Below are 16436 nucleotides of genomic sequence, written 5' to 3' on the forward strand. Positions count from 1 at the left end.
ACTAGGTAACTGAGAACAGGGCGAGGAACCATGCTTAAGTTTTCATTTGAATTTCCATTTGAATTTGAAGTGTTTTGATAAACTCACACAGCTCTCTTTACCTGGCTGATTTATCAATATAGCTCAATTAATCAAAATATTTGTCACCGTTCTTTTGTTTATTAAAAAAAAAAAAAATCTCTTTACTGCATGAACATCAAAAAAAAAAAAAAAAAAAAAAGCTGAACACCCTAATGAGCCGTTTGCCCTTTGACAGTTAAAGGAAATCTCCCGCTGACACACGAGGGTGTGGTCATACACTCAACCTGCTTTAAATTTTAAAAACACCGAGCAGCAGCACAGGAAGCTGCAGGTTTGTACCCTGTGTGATTTATTGTAAATATAGTTAAATGCTGTCCACAGTTGCCATAGTAACACTACTAGAAAGGTGCACCGTGACTGGAAATGAGTCTCCAGCCGTTTCGTTCTTTGTTTTTCTCCGATTCGTTGGTGCGGTTGAAATTTCCAGACAGCAGAGGATGTCTTTATTTCCTGAAACACACAAAAATTTCAATGTTATCACACAGAACAACCTTTTCAGGCAGAAGAAGTTGGAAAAGCATAAAAACAAAACTATAATGAAACTTTGACACATACACAGACATCTATAAATCTGTAGATCCCAAACCAGGAGGTGCACACGATGAATAGAGAATGTTTAGAAAGACAGATACAAAAAAAAAACAACAAAGCTAAACACTCACTTTGTGATTCTAACCTAAAGGAGAAAACAAGTGCTTCTAACTTTTTCTGTGTTTTTTCCACTTCCACACAGCCTCTGGTTATTCATTCCTCAACTTCCAAGAAGGACGCACACAAACTACATGTCTGATGAAGAGTATTTCCTTTTTGAAGACACTGAAAAACCTGGATTCCTCACAAACATTAACCAACTGAAAAAGCTCAAGTGGCAGGTGGTGTGTCTGCTTTTCCCCGTACGATGAGACTAGGTGGTCTCCATCTCCTCCTCCTCCTCGGCAGACTGGTAGTGTCGGTACTCTGGCTTCAGTTCCCAAGTGCTCTTGTGAGCTCCCTTGCTGTTGTACGTCCCGATTTCCCTCATGATTTCTTTCAGGTAAGTCTGCACCAGAAAAGGAAGCAGGAACAGGTTGAAATTTACACATGGTTTGTTTCACCAAAATGCCAAACTCTGCTTCACATTTTAACCTGCTTAGACCTTTCATCTCTGTAGGGACAGTACTTTTGGTCTCATGAAGAGGCGTAAATCCAACACAAGCCTTATACCTAATACTGAGCGGCAGCCGTGGGAAGACAAAAGAGTAGTGCTGTTTGTGAGAGATCATACTCTCCGACGACCACTGGGTGTCTCTGTGGAGCTTACAGAGACGTGCCCACTCTACCTAATGAATAACAGTGCGATGTGTGTTTCAAGACTTTTTATAATGGGCATTTCGGTTACTTTAGTTCAGTTAATTTGAGTGTTAGCCAAGTGCTTTCGGAGAGAAATGATGGCGTGGAGTGTATTGCAGCGTTTGACTCCTACTCAGCCGATGGTTATGCAATCAGATGCAATCAGAGGGAGAGAGGAGGACCTCGAGGTCTCATCAGCACCTACACATTGCTGTTCTCTGCGAGCTGGAACGAATCCACTGCACTGTATCGATTCATCCCATGTTTGTGTGTGAGTGTGAGTGTGTGTGTGTTGGCCCACATTTCAGCCACAACAGATAGTGTGAACGGGCATGAACGTCATGCTGTGGGCGATTTGTTCAAATTTAACAAAGTGAGGTGCATGGTGGGCAGGTGTATTCTATTGTCTTCCCAGTTATATTGTTATATGTGTGTTTTTATCGTGTGTGTGTGTGTGTACGTGCATGCTGCTCACCACAGGTTGTCTGGTGATGTCCACCAGGTCCTTAATGTTGTAATACTGGTGCTTCTCAAAGGCGGAGAACAGCATGTCCAACACGACCTGCCGCTCAGCCCTCACCATCTTCCCCTCCGACTTCTTCTTCTTCTCATAGTCCACCTCAAAATAGAAAAAAAAGTATGTTTGTGTATTTAGTCTCTATTTATACCTGTGAATAAGACTAAATGTGAAGTTATGATTCCATTTCCAAAACACACAGAGTTAAAGGCTGAGATATCCTGACTTTTAGGCTCTAAAATACTGGATCCTCATTTCCTGTAAAGCGACTCATGGTAAACACGCAAGTAACACAGGGTTTGTGCTGAAAATGAGTAGTCTGCAAGCCAAAGCAGAGGTACCAACATCGCCAAGGTTATTTTTCTGGACTATTATCAAGCTCCTTTCAGAGCCACAATAAAACAAATAACGGCTATTAATCTGCTGCTTATTTTCTCAATGAATCGATTAATGATTTGACATGTTAAAGGTCTGATAATAGTTAAAAGTCACAATTTCCCCACACCTAAAGGTGGCAATTTCACGTCTTATTTTGCCCAAAACTCAAAGATATTCAGTTTATCATCATCGATAATGACTGAAAGGAGAAAGAAAAAACTGGATCGATCATCAGAACAGCTGCCAACGCTTTCAAACCTACAGTTTGTTTGCTCTGGTCTGAATCAGTGGACGAGCTGGTAAGCTTCCTCCATACTTCATTTCTAGTCCAGGTCAGACCTTGACTCATTCTCTAGCGGGCTGCCAGCAACTGTTGATTTCGCTCCTCCACATCCCAGCATGCAAAGTGCACCGGGGCACGGGAGCCATTTAGCTCAAACTTGCAGACTACGCCTTATAGCTGAATCAAATTGAGGTTGGGTCATGTTCCAACACGAACCCAGAACACCTCCTCTGAAAGGATCACGGTGTGGTTGTTTTACTACAGCTGCTGTGTTCAGATCTGCCCAAATGAACTGCAACAAAGGCAAAAACAAAGCAGAATCCCCCTAAATGTTTCAGCTCTAAACATCATACGTGACAGAGGTGACAGAGAAGAAGCTAAACAAAGAGGCTAAAATACCTTCAGGATCACATAACATCAAGTAATACTGTGTGGTGTGCAGCAGTGATTCAGACCAATGTGTGACACATACACAATTCATGAGACCTACAAAATGTGCAGGTCAACTCTGCAACAACCTCTATTACCTTAGTCCTACAACTGGCTTTTACTTTCTACCAGTTTTATCAAATCAAACAGGTGATACCATGATGTTAAATCACACACACACACACACACACACACACACACAGAGCTTGCTGTTATTGGTTCTCACATTGAAGTCGTGGTTGGCCACAGGCTTGAAGACAGTAGTGACGGCTCTCTCGAGCTGCTGTGACAAACGCTGAGGCTTGGCGGACTCTTTAATCTGCAGCCTGACACACAAACGCACACAGAAACACACACAAAGAGAGAGAGGGAGAGAGAGAGAGAGAGAGAGAGAGAGAGAGAGAGAGAGAGAGAGAGAGAGAGAGACAAATTTGTTTTGCGCTTTGTGCTGTGATCTAACTTGATCTACGCTGACAGATATGTCTGTTGGCACAAAGCAACTGTCAGCACCTTCGGGTTAAACTAACCAAATAAGTAATGGCAGCTGGTCAGAGATATTTGGCTTTCTATTTTTTAAATGTATTTATTTATTATTTTTTTGGTTGACTTTCATGCATCCTGACTGGGCCGGTCATTGAACATATTGTTTTTTTAGACTGATGACTGATGACGGATCCAACAGCAAAGACTATGGGCTCAGGAAAAAATGTGAAACACAAAGCACTGCAGCTGCCTCAGTTACCATGACATGTTAATAATCATTTAAACAGTTATACCAATGAAGGTGTTAGTAAAGCTTACTGATGCATTACAGACTATTATTTACATACTTCTATTTCCTTTTCTTTCATTTATTTGTAGATGAGTCATTTTATCCTCCATACTGTTTGTTAATATATACAAAATAATAATAATAATAATAATACCCATAATAATAAAGAAATAGAAACACACACATCTCTCTAATTAACCCAGAAATATGTTTTGAATTATGTATCTCCAGGTTTTTTTTTTCCATCTGTCTTTCATTTTTTACCGTGCAAATATATGTGTCTCCCATAATCCATATCATCTGCAATAGAAACCTGCGTTGAAGTTTCTACTAAAACTGTTCCTGAACTGCGTCCACACACACACCACCATGACAACATAATGTCCAGCATTTCCTGTAGCCTGCCATGCTGGAGGAACATTTGTCAGCTGCCATCCAAATGGGAAATTATAAAACTGGAGTGAAAAGTGAAAACTTTTCTTGTCAAGTGAAAAATGAAATACATCTGGATAAATCTAAGTCTAGTTTGTACTCCAGAGCCGACAAATGTCAACACCGTGTAACATGATGTGCAGACAATCTACACAGACACCTGAAAAGACGTTCTGTCTTTTTGAGGTTGGGTGACAGAAGAGTCTCTGTGAGGGTCCAGAGAGAACAACTTTTAGCATGACAATCACTACAGAGCTTTCCTGTGAGGTGTAATGTGCCTTATGCTGACACACAAATGGTCTCTCTCACACTAAAGCAAACTGTGTGTTTGTGTGTTTGCCTTGAGTCGTATTGTAGCGGTGCATCTGCCACGGTGATGCTGTTGCTATAGCAATATCATCCACTAACTCGAGCTGGAATAACAGATTCCAATAAAGAAGCGACAGAAAGCAGTTACAAAAAAAAAACAAAAAACGACAAAAACAGCAGAGTGGACTCGAGTGTTTAGTGTACACACATTAACAGTTGCAGCGATGCCCCCGTAACTTCTCTACTCCTGTTGGAATCAATTCACACACACTTGAACAGATTTTGCGTCGTCCAGGGGTGAAAGAAGCACATTCAACAGCACGGGTTTTAGAAAACAAATGCTGCCCTGACCATTTTGTGCTGACATTTGTGTGTTTATTATTCCCTAAATTTTATGAGTCATTCATCTGCGGTCTGTCTGCTCTTTCGCTGTAGTGGAAATGCTGTTGAGTTTTGCAGAGTGCACGTTACTGGTGTCAGGTACATCTCTGAAGCAGGAATCTCTCGATTTTTTTTTTCCATCAAACACTGTGTGAATGTTGTGCTGATTTCCTGCTGGCGACAAATTCATCTTACTTGATTTGATGTAATTCTGCGGTATGCGCTCTGCGAACAACTACTTCAAAGTTCACTCACTTCTTCAGCTTCATGTAGTTGTCATTGACGACCGGTCTGCATTCAGCTCGGTGCACCACCGTCCCCTCCAGACTGATTCCATCTACAACAAAAACAGTGACTCAGCTGCTCAATCATGATCCAGACAGATACACGCAAACACACTGAGCTTGATGAAACAAATGTTTAAAAAAAGAAGAAAGTATGTGGTTGTTTTTTTTTTTTTTTTAATAAATTCATCGTTGTTTTCAGGTTGCAGGGCGGAGAGTGGCTATAAAATGGCACCATGGCAGGAAAAGGCTTGGACTACAGACAAAGTGCTAGTAGGACGGCATCTCTGCAGCACCAGGGCCGTTTACCAAACTGTCACGAAGGGCCACTGGTGAGTAACCAAAACACTACTCCACATGAAGTCATACTCGCAGCAGTGGACGCTCTCTGTACAAACAGGGAGGGTATAAATAACCAGGTGATTTGTGGGACTGATCCTTCAGAGCCTTTGATTGCCAGCAGACACATTGCTCTTCCAGGTGTTACCATACTACAGTTTCAGAGAAAATGAAAGACATCCCCTAAACTCAAAGTTTATATACTGTAGAATACATTCAAGAGCTTAAATGATTAGTCATCTTATTTACTTATATTTATTAAGAAAACGAGAAGCATTTCATGATTCCTGCTTTTTAAACACGAGAATTTAAAGCTTTTTTTTTTTTATATCACTAGAAACTGAATATCTTTGTCTGGGTTTTGGACTGTCAATCTGATAAAACAAACACTAGAGAACCTTTATTTTAAACCTCTGAAAGCCTGAAACCTTTGGTTTGACACAGCAGGAGAGAACGTGAAAAGAGAAAAACTGCCTAAATCCAGATGTGCAAAGGTGGAAAAAGCAAAGGCAGCCTAAAAATATTTACAGCTGTAATTTCTCTGAGTGGTGCTTCTACGAAAAGTCGAATAAAACGAACAAATACATGCTGTAAAGTGCAAGGATGTATAATTATGAATGTTGGACTGATAAAATGCCACAAAACTAGAAAAAAAGACAGGCTGTATCTGTGATCTCCTGACACCAGACATCAGTGTTTTCATGAGGACATAAAATCTCATTGGCTTTGAATGTGAAGAGCAGGACAAACAGGCTGCTCTTTCATTCTGTTCACACATTTTGGGGGAAATTTTTTAGCTTTTTTCAGTTTTATAAATCACGTGGTCCAAGATATTAATACACAAAAAGCATTAAGTCAGTATGTTTCAGCATTGAACCAGTTACGGTGCATGACATTTTCAGCTATGACTGAACATGATTCACCTTGAACATCTTTTCATTTGTTGCATTTATTTTTCAAGCTGTTCTTTTTTCCATAAAGTACTTTAGCCAGTTATTCAGCTGTCCAACCCACAACCTTTTTCCTAAACCATTTGATGACTCTTCTGATGCTCTTCAGTCATTATTTCAAGCCAAGTTCATTGTGTAATTTCTTTTTATTTGCAAATTTTGAATCGACCGTCGAGGAGATGGTGGAGTCCAGTTGGTGAGCGTTGGTGTTGTATTGGCAACAGCTCTGTCTATTGTGCATTGTTGTACGATGAGTGAAGAGGCATTCGATATGGACAGATGGACAGGCCCAGATAACCTTATTTTAACATTCTCTAACAGAACATTTGAGGATCCCTAGGTGTGAAATCCTGTGAACTCAGCGTTAGAAAATCTTCCAGGGACACATGCCAATGCCCTGCCTTTCCTCACTCGCTTCCTTTCCCATTATATTAGTCCCTCCCACTTAGAAAGCGGGGGAAGAGAAGCAAAGGAAAGATACGTCTTTCCCTCTCTCGGGCGTCATCTGCAGCGACGTCAGTCGCTGGTGACGGAGGCGCAGTGGGATTGCCATTCAGCCGGCCTTAAATGCTCGGTGGCGTCTTTTGTTCCTCAGTCCACTGATGATGAGGTTCATTGTGCGGTTGATAATAAGGGTGCATGTTACCACTGCTAAGGCCGTTATTGTTTTATTGATGTCCTCCCACATGACAAAACTAGAAGTAAAAAAAAAAAAACATTTGTCTGTGTGTGTCGTCTGTTTAAAGCATCTGCACATGCACAAATGCACTAATCTCGTTTCAGAATGTACAAATCAAAGCTCAATTAAATCCAAAGTACTTCACTGCTCCCACTTAATCCACAAGAGCCATTTCTTCTTTTTGCATTTATCAATTATTTATGTCCACATTTATTGTACTTGCACAGTCACTATTTTATGTTTTATTAAATATTTAAATGATGGAGAAATACTTTAAAATCTTCTGTATGTTTCTTAAAAAACAAAAATTATTAATTTACTCCAAAAATAAACTACACAGACAGACAAAATGTTTTTATCGTTGTTTTAAGGTTCTTTACTTATTCATAAAATTGAGAAGTTGTGAAGTGTGTACCCCCTGCCGTATTTCCTCACTTGCTGATGATTTTGTTTGCTCAGCCTGGTAACATTTTTTAAGCACCTCAACTCACCTTGTGTGAGTGTGTTCATTTCATAAAAGTGAAACCAACTAAAACGAAGTTCCTCAAGCCCACTGGTTCCTATTTATTCCTATTTTTTTTATCACTTTAAAAAGCTAAACACTTTCCTAATCAGCTGGACACCGTAGTCTTTAGCAAAACATTACTCAAACACACACACACGCACACATTAGTCAGGGACTATTTTCATCGCTGTATTAATACACATTTGGTGTGGTGGAGTATCTATAGCCACAGGGCAGAGTAGCAAAATAAACTACAACACCCATGTCTCCTGTAATGAAGGAACATGTCACCCAGTGCAACAGTTTATGTGTTTTGAATAGGTTTTGGATGGGTTAGCCCTGTGGCACAGAGAGGAAAGAAAAAGAAAAACATAACACAATATTAGGTTGTGATTCCACAAGCCATGCTTGTCGGTTCATCGGCATTGCTCTTCTTTGTTGACGATGAGAAAAAAAATGGAGAATATTTCCAGCCTTGGCGTTTCCAGTGTTAATAAAAGCCGAACAAAAGCTGGTGCAAAAAGCCACCGGTCACCATAGTAACCATCACACGCCACCTGACATCACGTGTCATGCAACATTCCAACAAGCGCCCGCAAGAGTCCGCTTTTAATCTTGAGGCAACGAACCCTTTGCAGTACATGTCACAGATCTCACTAATGTTCATCTTCGCCTTTTCCACAAATGGATGCAATTATGTGCAATTATTGGCTGGTGAGTGCCAGAGCACTTGCCAGCAACATGTCTAAAAACACGCCCACACACAAGAAACATGTGTGCACACACACGCAGGACTGTTGAGTATCCTATCCCAACATCCCTGCTATGCGGTAGTTACGACCAAACAGGGTCAAGGCCATAAACAGATGAGGACTACGTCCCTCCTTCCATTCAAGTCTTCCTGTTTCCTCTCTCCAGGATCCAGAGGGACGCTGTATGTAGGAGAGAGGGCTTGCTAAACATGGACAGACGCGCATAGTATAGAGGACTAGCATGGGTTGTGTACTGACCACAACAAGTGTAGCTCAAGGCTTTTCTGTGTATGTGTATGTGTGTATGTGTGGGAGGAACACTTCAGATAAATAGTAGACTCCTGCATGTTGGCTTCACTAGAAAACTCTTAAGTGCTAGATCAATGTTGTGGTCCACCCCTTTAGCAGACATTCAATATTTTAATTCTCCTGCCATTTCTTACTATCTATCAGATGAAGAGAAGTCAGTGCTGAGATTTAGCAACTTGCAAACTTGTAGTCAGCCGCCCGAACCGAAAAATTCATCAGACTTCATGCAGCTCAAAAGACTTCTTTTTTTTAAACACATGTACACCCCAGTGTCCCCAACATCTGTAAACCAACAGCCGAGTTGTTTAAGTAACACATACAAATGATTAACAAAACTAATCACTAATTCACTGTTCTACTTGTGCTCAGAGTTTTCTCTTAGATGCAAACAAAATTCAGCGTTGGTCCAGGCCTTTCATATACGAAAAAAAGATTTGCTTGAGCTAAATTTAAATATATTACCAATCAAAAATAAGAACAAGAAATATGTGAATAAATAAAACTTAACATATTATGGGCTCATTGCATCTTCATGGCTTGCCAATTTCCCATTTGAGAAACCGATTTCATGGTTTGTAATACTCTGGAAAGTTGTCATGGAAGGCTGTATTTTTACACACAGGGCTGCTGTTGGTCTGAACACAGCCTGACAGCTGCCTCAGGGTTTTAATGCAGGATGCAGTCCAGGGTGATATCCTCCATTAATGCGCGACAATGTAACAGCTCCTATAATGTATTGAGCAGCAATTTCACTTCCAGTTTCTGCCCTGCAAGGCTTGTTACACCGTTGGTATTTCTGCCACTGATTATGGATCTACAAAACATAAGGATTCATCCACAGTACATAAGACATTAGGTGTTGGTAGGACCCATCCTTCAACAGATGTCACATGCTAGAACCCTGCAGCTAAAAAGACAAATATACTGTAAGTTGTAAATCAATCATTTAATCAATCACCCAGCATCCCTTATTCAGATTTCACTGTTCAGTGGATGCAGATTGGCTCCACGTGGTCCAGACTGGGGTTTGCAACTGCAATGATTATTTTCATTATCAATCAGTTTTCAGGTTATCTTCTTGATTAATTGTTTTGTCTGTGACGCGTCAGAAAAAATGCCACTTTTAATTCCAACTTCACATCAATGAAAATTATTTCAGAGACATTTATTCAAACTGCTTGTTGCTGAAATTGGAGATTGTTTGATATTTTTCAAGTAAAAAATGGCAAATAACTGCTGAAATACATACAAACAACATATTATTAATGCTTTTGTGTCACTTATTTGTCCATCATTGTGAAATGCCTTCATAAATAAAAAATATTAGTTTTGCTATATGTAAAGTCAGTAACAAATGAAATGTGCCACAGAATAGTGATTTTATGCCAGCTTTCAATAAATATAGGCATTCACTCTAGACAACCTTAAGATGCTCCACTGAGACTGAATCAGAGACTGATAACAAATACTGAAATATTTTTCATAACCGGAATAATTGTATTACTGGGAAACACTGCTAACAATTAAAACAAGACACCAAAGCATCGGTATGCTCATTAAAAAGTCTACAAGGTAGATATACTGACTTTATTTCACTGTAAAACTGCACTCATTTACTGCACTTCAGCTCCTTTACAATGTTAACACCCCTCAATATAAAATTAACCTGCAGATTAAGCAAGGAAGCTTTTAATTTAGACCTTTTAATACAAGGAGATAAGGACAAGACCACTGAATTAAATCCATAAAATGGTAATACCAGTTTGTGATTTGAAAAAAAAAAGGGTGGTAAAATTAAAGGGAAATAAGGAAAACATACCTTTCCATCTACATATTCATGTAGGACAAGACCCTGAAAGGCCGAATGAAGATGGCAGAGGAAGAGAGGGACAGATGCGAGGGTGAGGAGGTCGCTCGTCCACCCCCTCACGCTCATCTCTTACCTCCATCTGCTCTCAGGCCCTTTCCTCAAAGCTCTGACCTTCCTAATGTTAAACACAACAAACAGCTTGCCGCCCACCAGGCCCCCATCAACCATTGCTGTCTCTGGATAAACTATTCATCTGTATTTCAACATATACCAGCCACAAACATACAGAGCCTACACACTGGTGTGATCAGCCATAATGTTAAAACCACTGACAGGTGATGTGAATAACATTAATTTTTCATTACAATGGCAACTGTAAAGAAGTGGGATATATTAGGCAGCGAGGAAACAGTTTTTGAATTTGATGTGTTTAAAGCAGGAAAAATGGGAAAGCGTAAGGATCGGAGCGACTTTGACAAGGGCCAAATTTTGATGGCCAGACAACTGAGTCTCCAAACTCTCCAAACTGGCAGATCTTATCTTGTGGGGTGTACACAGTATGCAGTGGGTAGTACCAACCAAAACTGATCCAAAGAAGGACAGCCCATGAACCAGCACCCAAGGATCACTGATCATCATTTTGATTCAGCCTCCAGATTCCCCAGATCTCAATCGGATCGAGAATCTGTGGGATGTGCTGGAAAAACAAGTCCAATCCAAGGAGGTCCCACAAGATTTGACCCATTGCATAAGCTGCTTCTGTTGCTGTGCCTCAGGCTACTCAAGTGACCCCGGATCTCTTTGCTCTGAGATCCCTCTCCAGTAAGACTTTTTGGATAATTTCACTGATTCTCCAAACCAACGCTTTCTTACCTCTGATCGTCAATAAGATCAGAGGTAAGAACATTTAAGTAAGTCTTTATTTTCATACTGGCAAGAGATTGCTAAAGAGACAGTGAAAGTATCTGGAATTGTTGACTGCTGTTTTGTTAAGGTCCAGGGCAGAATCCCATACAGACACAGAATATAATGTAAGCAAATATTTTTGGCTGCTAGCATGGAAAAACATCACCCGGCAAATGCTCCAACAAGACTGCAATTCTCAATGGTATAAACTGCAAGGAGAAACTGAGCTTTATCTTAAGACCACAATATGTATGTTTAGAAAGAAGTATGCATGCCAGTAAGTTATACCTCCTTGTACACTGCGTTATTGAAAGACTGTTCTTGTAGTGCAGTGTTGCCCGTGTCAACGTACTCATTTCAACTGAAAATATCACTGAAACGATAGTTGCAAAGACGCACTTACAACTTGATACTACAACTTTAATTAATTCCTTCTTGTGTGATTACTTTAATCATTCTGCTTATTTAAAATGAAGGCTTCATTTTATTTCCCTGTGTTTAAGAACTTTTAATGTCATCTTTCAATTTGATGCCTGTCTAAAGTCTGTTTAGATATGAGCAACGGAAACCGCATCATTACCTTTCTGATCTCTCTGCTAATGATAGCTTACAGGTACATGTGACAAGTTAATGATACGGGTGCTAAAAATAACCACTGCCACACGCATAATGACAGCTGTTCTAGCCTTGTCAGAGAACCTCGAACAACGCTAATTCTTAGCCGTTCATTTTAATGACAGAAAGCAGAAATACTGATATGCAAACAGGGAAAGAAGACGTCCATCTATATACTAGCTGTAGGAATGAAAATCAGGTTTGAGTACAAAAATCCATAAATCTGATTAAAAGAGCGTATGAATGTCATACAGAGTACACTGAAAGAGTAAGATACAATCTAATAGTATTTTCTTTTTCTTTCTCCTTCACACACACACACACACACATGCTCGTGACAGAGACTTGTCTATACATAATGACAACAAGGAAGCAATAGGAAGCGGGGGGGGGGGGGCAGTCGCTGATTGGATCTCCAAATATAATTTTCCATTAGAGCTCATCTCTACTAAGCCCAGAGGCTGCTTCATTAGAGAACTTTAATGATTCCATTCATTAACTTTGAAGTGATTTTCCGATGTCTGTAACGGTGTTCAGCCCACTCGTTTTGATTTTAGCGTGGATAAGCACCATCCATATGCAACAAATAGGCTTCAAAGTGCTACTAACACAGAGAGAACTGGTGGACATTTTAATTACTAGTGCACTGGACTGACCTAAGTCTATTTATCAGCCTTAAAAACTCATTGGCTGTTTGCTAATTTTTCAAAATGGTGCATCGTGGGTCTTAAAAAGGTAAACAGGAATACAGTATGTTTTAGAAAATGTTTTAAAAATGGTTTCAGACCAGCTTGTTGTCCAAATTATAATTTGTATAATTTAATTTACATAATTTGTATATAATTTGTGTGCATTTTTTATTGATGATGACAATAATAATTGGGTTTTTGATGTTTTTAATGTCGAGTTCTCTACAGTTGAATTAAAGCTGGGGAAGCTAAAATATAGTGATGGTTTAACGGTTCTATAAGCAATTAAAATAATGATAACATATTAAACCAGTTTTATGATTCAAATTCAAATTGCACAGCTTAAAAATAGCACAAGACCAACAGATGTGAGCTCATACAGATCATTCAGAGAATATTCAGACCTTTAATATAACATTTGAAATTCAGCTCAGGTGCCTCCCATTTCTTTTGATCATCATCATCATCATGTTTCTTCACCTAGCCAGAGTCCTGACTTGACCCAATCGAGCATCTTTGGACAAAGCTGAAAATGGTGACTGTCTCCATCCAACCTGACAGAGGTTGAGAGGATCTGTAGAGAGACTCAAGGCTGTAACTGCTGCCAAAGGTGCTTGCACTAAGTGAAGGGTCTGAATACTTATGTCAATGTGATATTTCAGCTTTTCCTTTTTGCAAACATTTCTAAAATTCTGTTTTGGTTTTGTCATTATTGGGTATTAGGTGTAGACTGATGAGCGATTTTACCATAAGACTGCCACATAACAAAATGTGAAAAATCTGAATACTTTCTGAATGCTCTGTACAAGACCCTATTTTATGTGGTTGCCATGCCAGCTTCACAGCAGTCAGTGGCTCCATGTTACACCACAAGCTCTTAGAGCAGCTCTATGAATAATTCACCACCTTTAAAAGGGAAGGATAGTCCTCGCTCGCAGCATTTTGGGAAATTTAATTCAAACATCCTGGGCTGTCAGCAAAGAGACACAACAGCTGTGACAAACAGATTCTCACTGACTTTGAAGATGACAATTGTACTCAATGAGCCAGTTTTAATGAACAGGAGGCAGAAAGCAGGTCAAACCTCCCACAATCCTCTCTGCCGCATCTTGGCCTCGTTTGCAATTCCAATCGAGTGTTGTTGATGATGATACCACTAATCACTTATGATTAGAAAATCGCCGCAGAGGCAGGGAGCTGTCACTCGGGGATCTTCTCCCAGATAAACACACACAGACACAGAAATAAAAGCAGCATTTTTCAGCAACCCGCATCAATTACCACTGCAGTCACTGCGTTTTAAGCGTTTCACTTAAAATGAATCTCCAATCATTCCCCATGCAATGCTCCTCCACTTTCAGCTTTAGCTCTGAGATGTAACTGGTTCTTAACCTGTTGCACAGATGTAACACACCTGTTGTTCACTGTTTGTCACTGGAGAATAAGCAGTCCACAGAATCTCATTTATTTATTTCTACAGCTTGTTATTGAGGGGAAAAGAGCAGTGATGGTTTTCATGACTGTGTTAACTCTCAAATTCTGAAAATGTTTCTGTTGTCGTATATATACCAGCAGAGATGTATGTTTAGTGATCTGCACAAAATGTATCATACTATTAAAAGTATACATTTCAGCTTTAATCTTTAAGTTAAAATCCCTCACTTTTCCTCCTACTCACAAGCTTAAGAATATCTATCAATTTTCTTTTTCTAATACTAAATGCTAATTTATGAGCACTGAAGTGGTCTCAGTTTGATTATAAGTAGTCTGTCAGGGTCCTTGGCTGCATTTCAAACCCAGAGGAAACTACATTCTGAGACGTGCTTTAGAATGACTGCAACAATATCTCACTGGTCACGATAAAGGATTATGTTATATGAAGAACTACATATAACTCAGAACAGGGTTATTTCAGCCTACTTGCAGCTGCAGCTGTTTTCTTGTAAACTCTCACACTCGCTTCCAAACACACATTTGATCATATTGCTAAATAAGCAGGTGCAAGTAACAGCACCTTCATTTCCACACCTACTTTGCATGTGAACGGACCCCTGAGAAGTGGCCTCAAGTGAGATTTGATTTTTTTTTTTTTTTTTTTTTTAAGTAAAAGCAAGTTTGTGGCCAAGAGGGCAGATCTGAGCATCACAGAGACTGTAAAGTTGCAGTCCTTTGCTCAGCACAGGATGCCTCCATTGTCTGCTAAATAAGCATGCTTTGGGGGTTTTAGGCATTTAATAGTAATCACTAGCCTATGGCACAGCAGTTACACAATGCTGAGTGAAGTTGCATGCAGCAATGTTAGGAAGCATCCATCAGTGTTTGGCAGCTGGACAGCAGGGCGAATGGCTCCTTTGTTGAGTCACAGTCACGACATGAAGCAACTGTTTAAGTCCAGAAGTTGTTTTCTGATGAGGTGCTAATCAGGGTCACTATTCTTCTGGAGACCCAAGTATTTTTCTTTTCTTTTTAAAACTCCAGATTTTCATGGTTCTGTAAGTGCATCTTTTTTTTTTCCAAACTTCTGCTCAATGTATCACTGTTTGAATTTTAGATATGAGTATACTAACTCCAGCACTAACTACTGCTAGTGCTATCATTACTACTAAGGTCTGATAGTCCAATTTTCCCACGTGGCACAATTTTGTCCAATTAGTTTTAGTTAGTTGATAAATCAGTTAGTGATTGACAGATAATAAATCAGCAACTATTTAGTTCACTTAATTATTTGAGTACTTTTTAAGCAAAAGAGTATGTAAATATGAGCTAAAAATGTCCCTGCGAAGCAAGCGCACTGCCTCTGCTGCCCCGCCATGACAAATGCTGCCACAGTCCAGGTATTCTGTCATTGCCAGACTCCTGTGCAAGTGCTGATAAATTATGCAAAGTGACTGGCATTGCTTTGCTGGTGTAAAAAAAAAAAAAAAAAAAAAAAAAACACATCTAAAGTAGGTTACAAACCGTCTGCACTGACATATTTCTGCAGCAGAATTGTTGCTGGGGTCAGAATCGAGCATAAACATCCACGGGACTGTTTGTGCATTTGTGTTAGCGAGTATTTGAGAAATAAGAAGTTAATGCACAGTACAGTGAGTACAATGAGTTTAACATAGGAGCGTGTGGCTTCTGCCATTTTCTACTTCTTTTCAAATGGTTTTTGTAATTTCTCAAAAGATGGTACCTCACAGAAACACTTTGAAACATGTAATCTAGCAAAATGAAGGTGGTAGCTTTCGACACATGAAACACAGTTAATGAGTGACTCTCATGATCTAAGTTAGAAAGGTACTGATGGAAAGATAGTGGTCTCTTTGAAATTGATTACAGGTTTTAAAAAAAAAATCATTAACTCACCATGTGGTAGCTGAAACAGCCAGACCATGTATTCAATACACACTGATTTTTGTCAGGGCCTTGTGGGGGCCAAACCATCTGCTGCAGGACTCCTTGTTCTTCTAGCCTCTGAAGATAATTATTAGTTTATGACTATGATGGTTGTATGAGGTTGTTGTCATGCTGCAGAATGAATGTGTGTGTGTGATGGATGAGAATCTAAACATTTAAAGTTTTACACAGTACTCTACATAACATTTATAAACTCTGTGTTTCCTCATATTTAATATGCACTGTGATGTTCACACATCTGCAGCTGCACAAAGAAACAATCACGTGAAATGCACACATAGTGGT

The 16436-nt window shown here is 39.6% G+C and overlaps 1 protein-coding gene across 1 annotated transcript in view; it reads right to left on the bottom strand.

Moving 5' to 3' along the window:
• Positions 1 to 404: 404 nt before the first annotated feature.
• The window catches only part of LOC121194229 (general transcription factor IIF subunit 2-like), a 36742-nt gene continuing 20710 nt past the window's right edge, over positions 405 to 16436 (bottom strand). Inside the window, exons 5-9 of the mRNA XM_041056959.1 lie at positions 5167 to 5248; positions 3244 to 3343; positions 1886 to 2029; positions 979 to 1120; positions 405 to 531 (exon numbers count right to left, since the gene is read on the bottom strand). Of these exons, the coding sequence (XP_040912893.1) occupies positions 986 to 1120; positions 1886 to 2029; positions 3244 to 3343; positions 5167 to 5248 (461 nt within the window). The 3' untranslated portion in view covers positions 405 to 531; positions 979 to 985. The remainder of the gene's footprint in view (positions 532 to 978; positions 1121 to 1885; positions 2030 to 3243; positions 3344 to 5166; positions 5249 to 16436) is intronic.

This window comes from Toxotes jaculatrix, chromosome 15 (genome assembly GCF_017976425.1).
Source record: "Toxotes jaculatrix isolate fToxJac2 chromosome 15, fToxJac2.pri, whole genome shotgun sequence".
Lineage (NCBI taxonomy): Eukaryota > Metazoa > Chordata > Actinopteri > Toxotidae > Toxotes > Toxotes jaculatrix.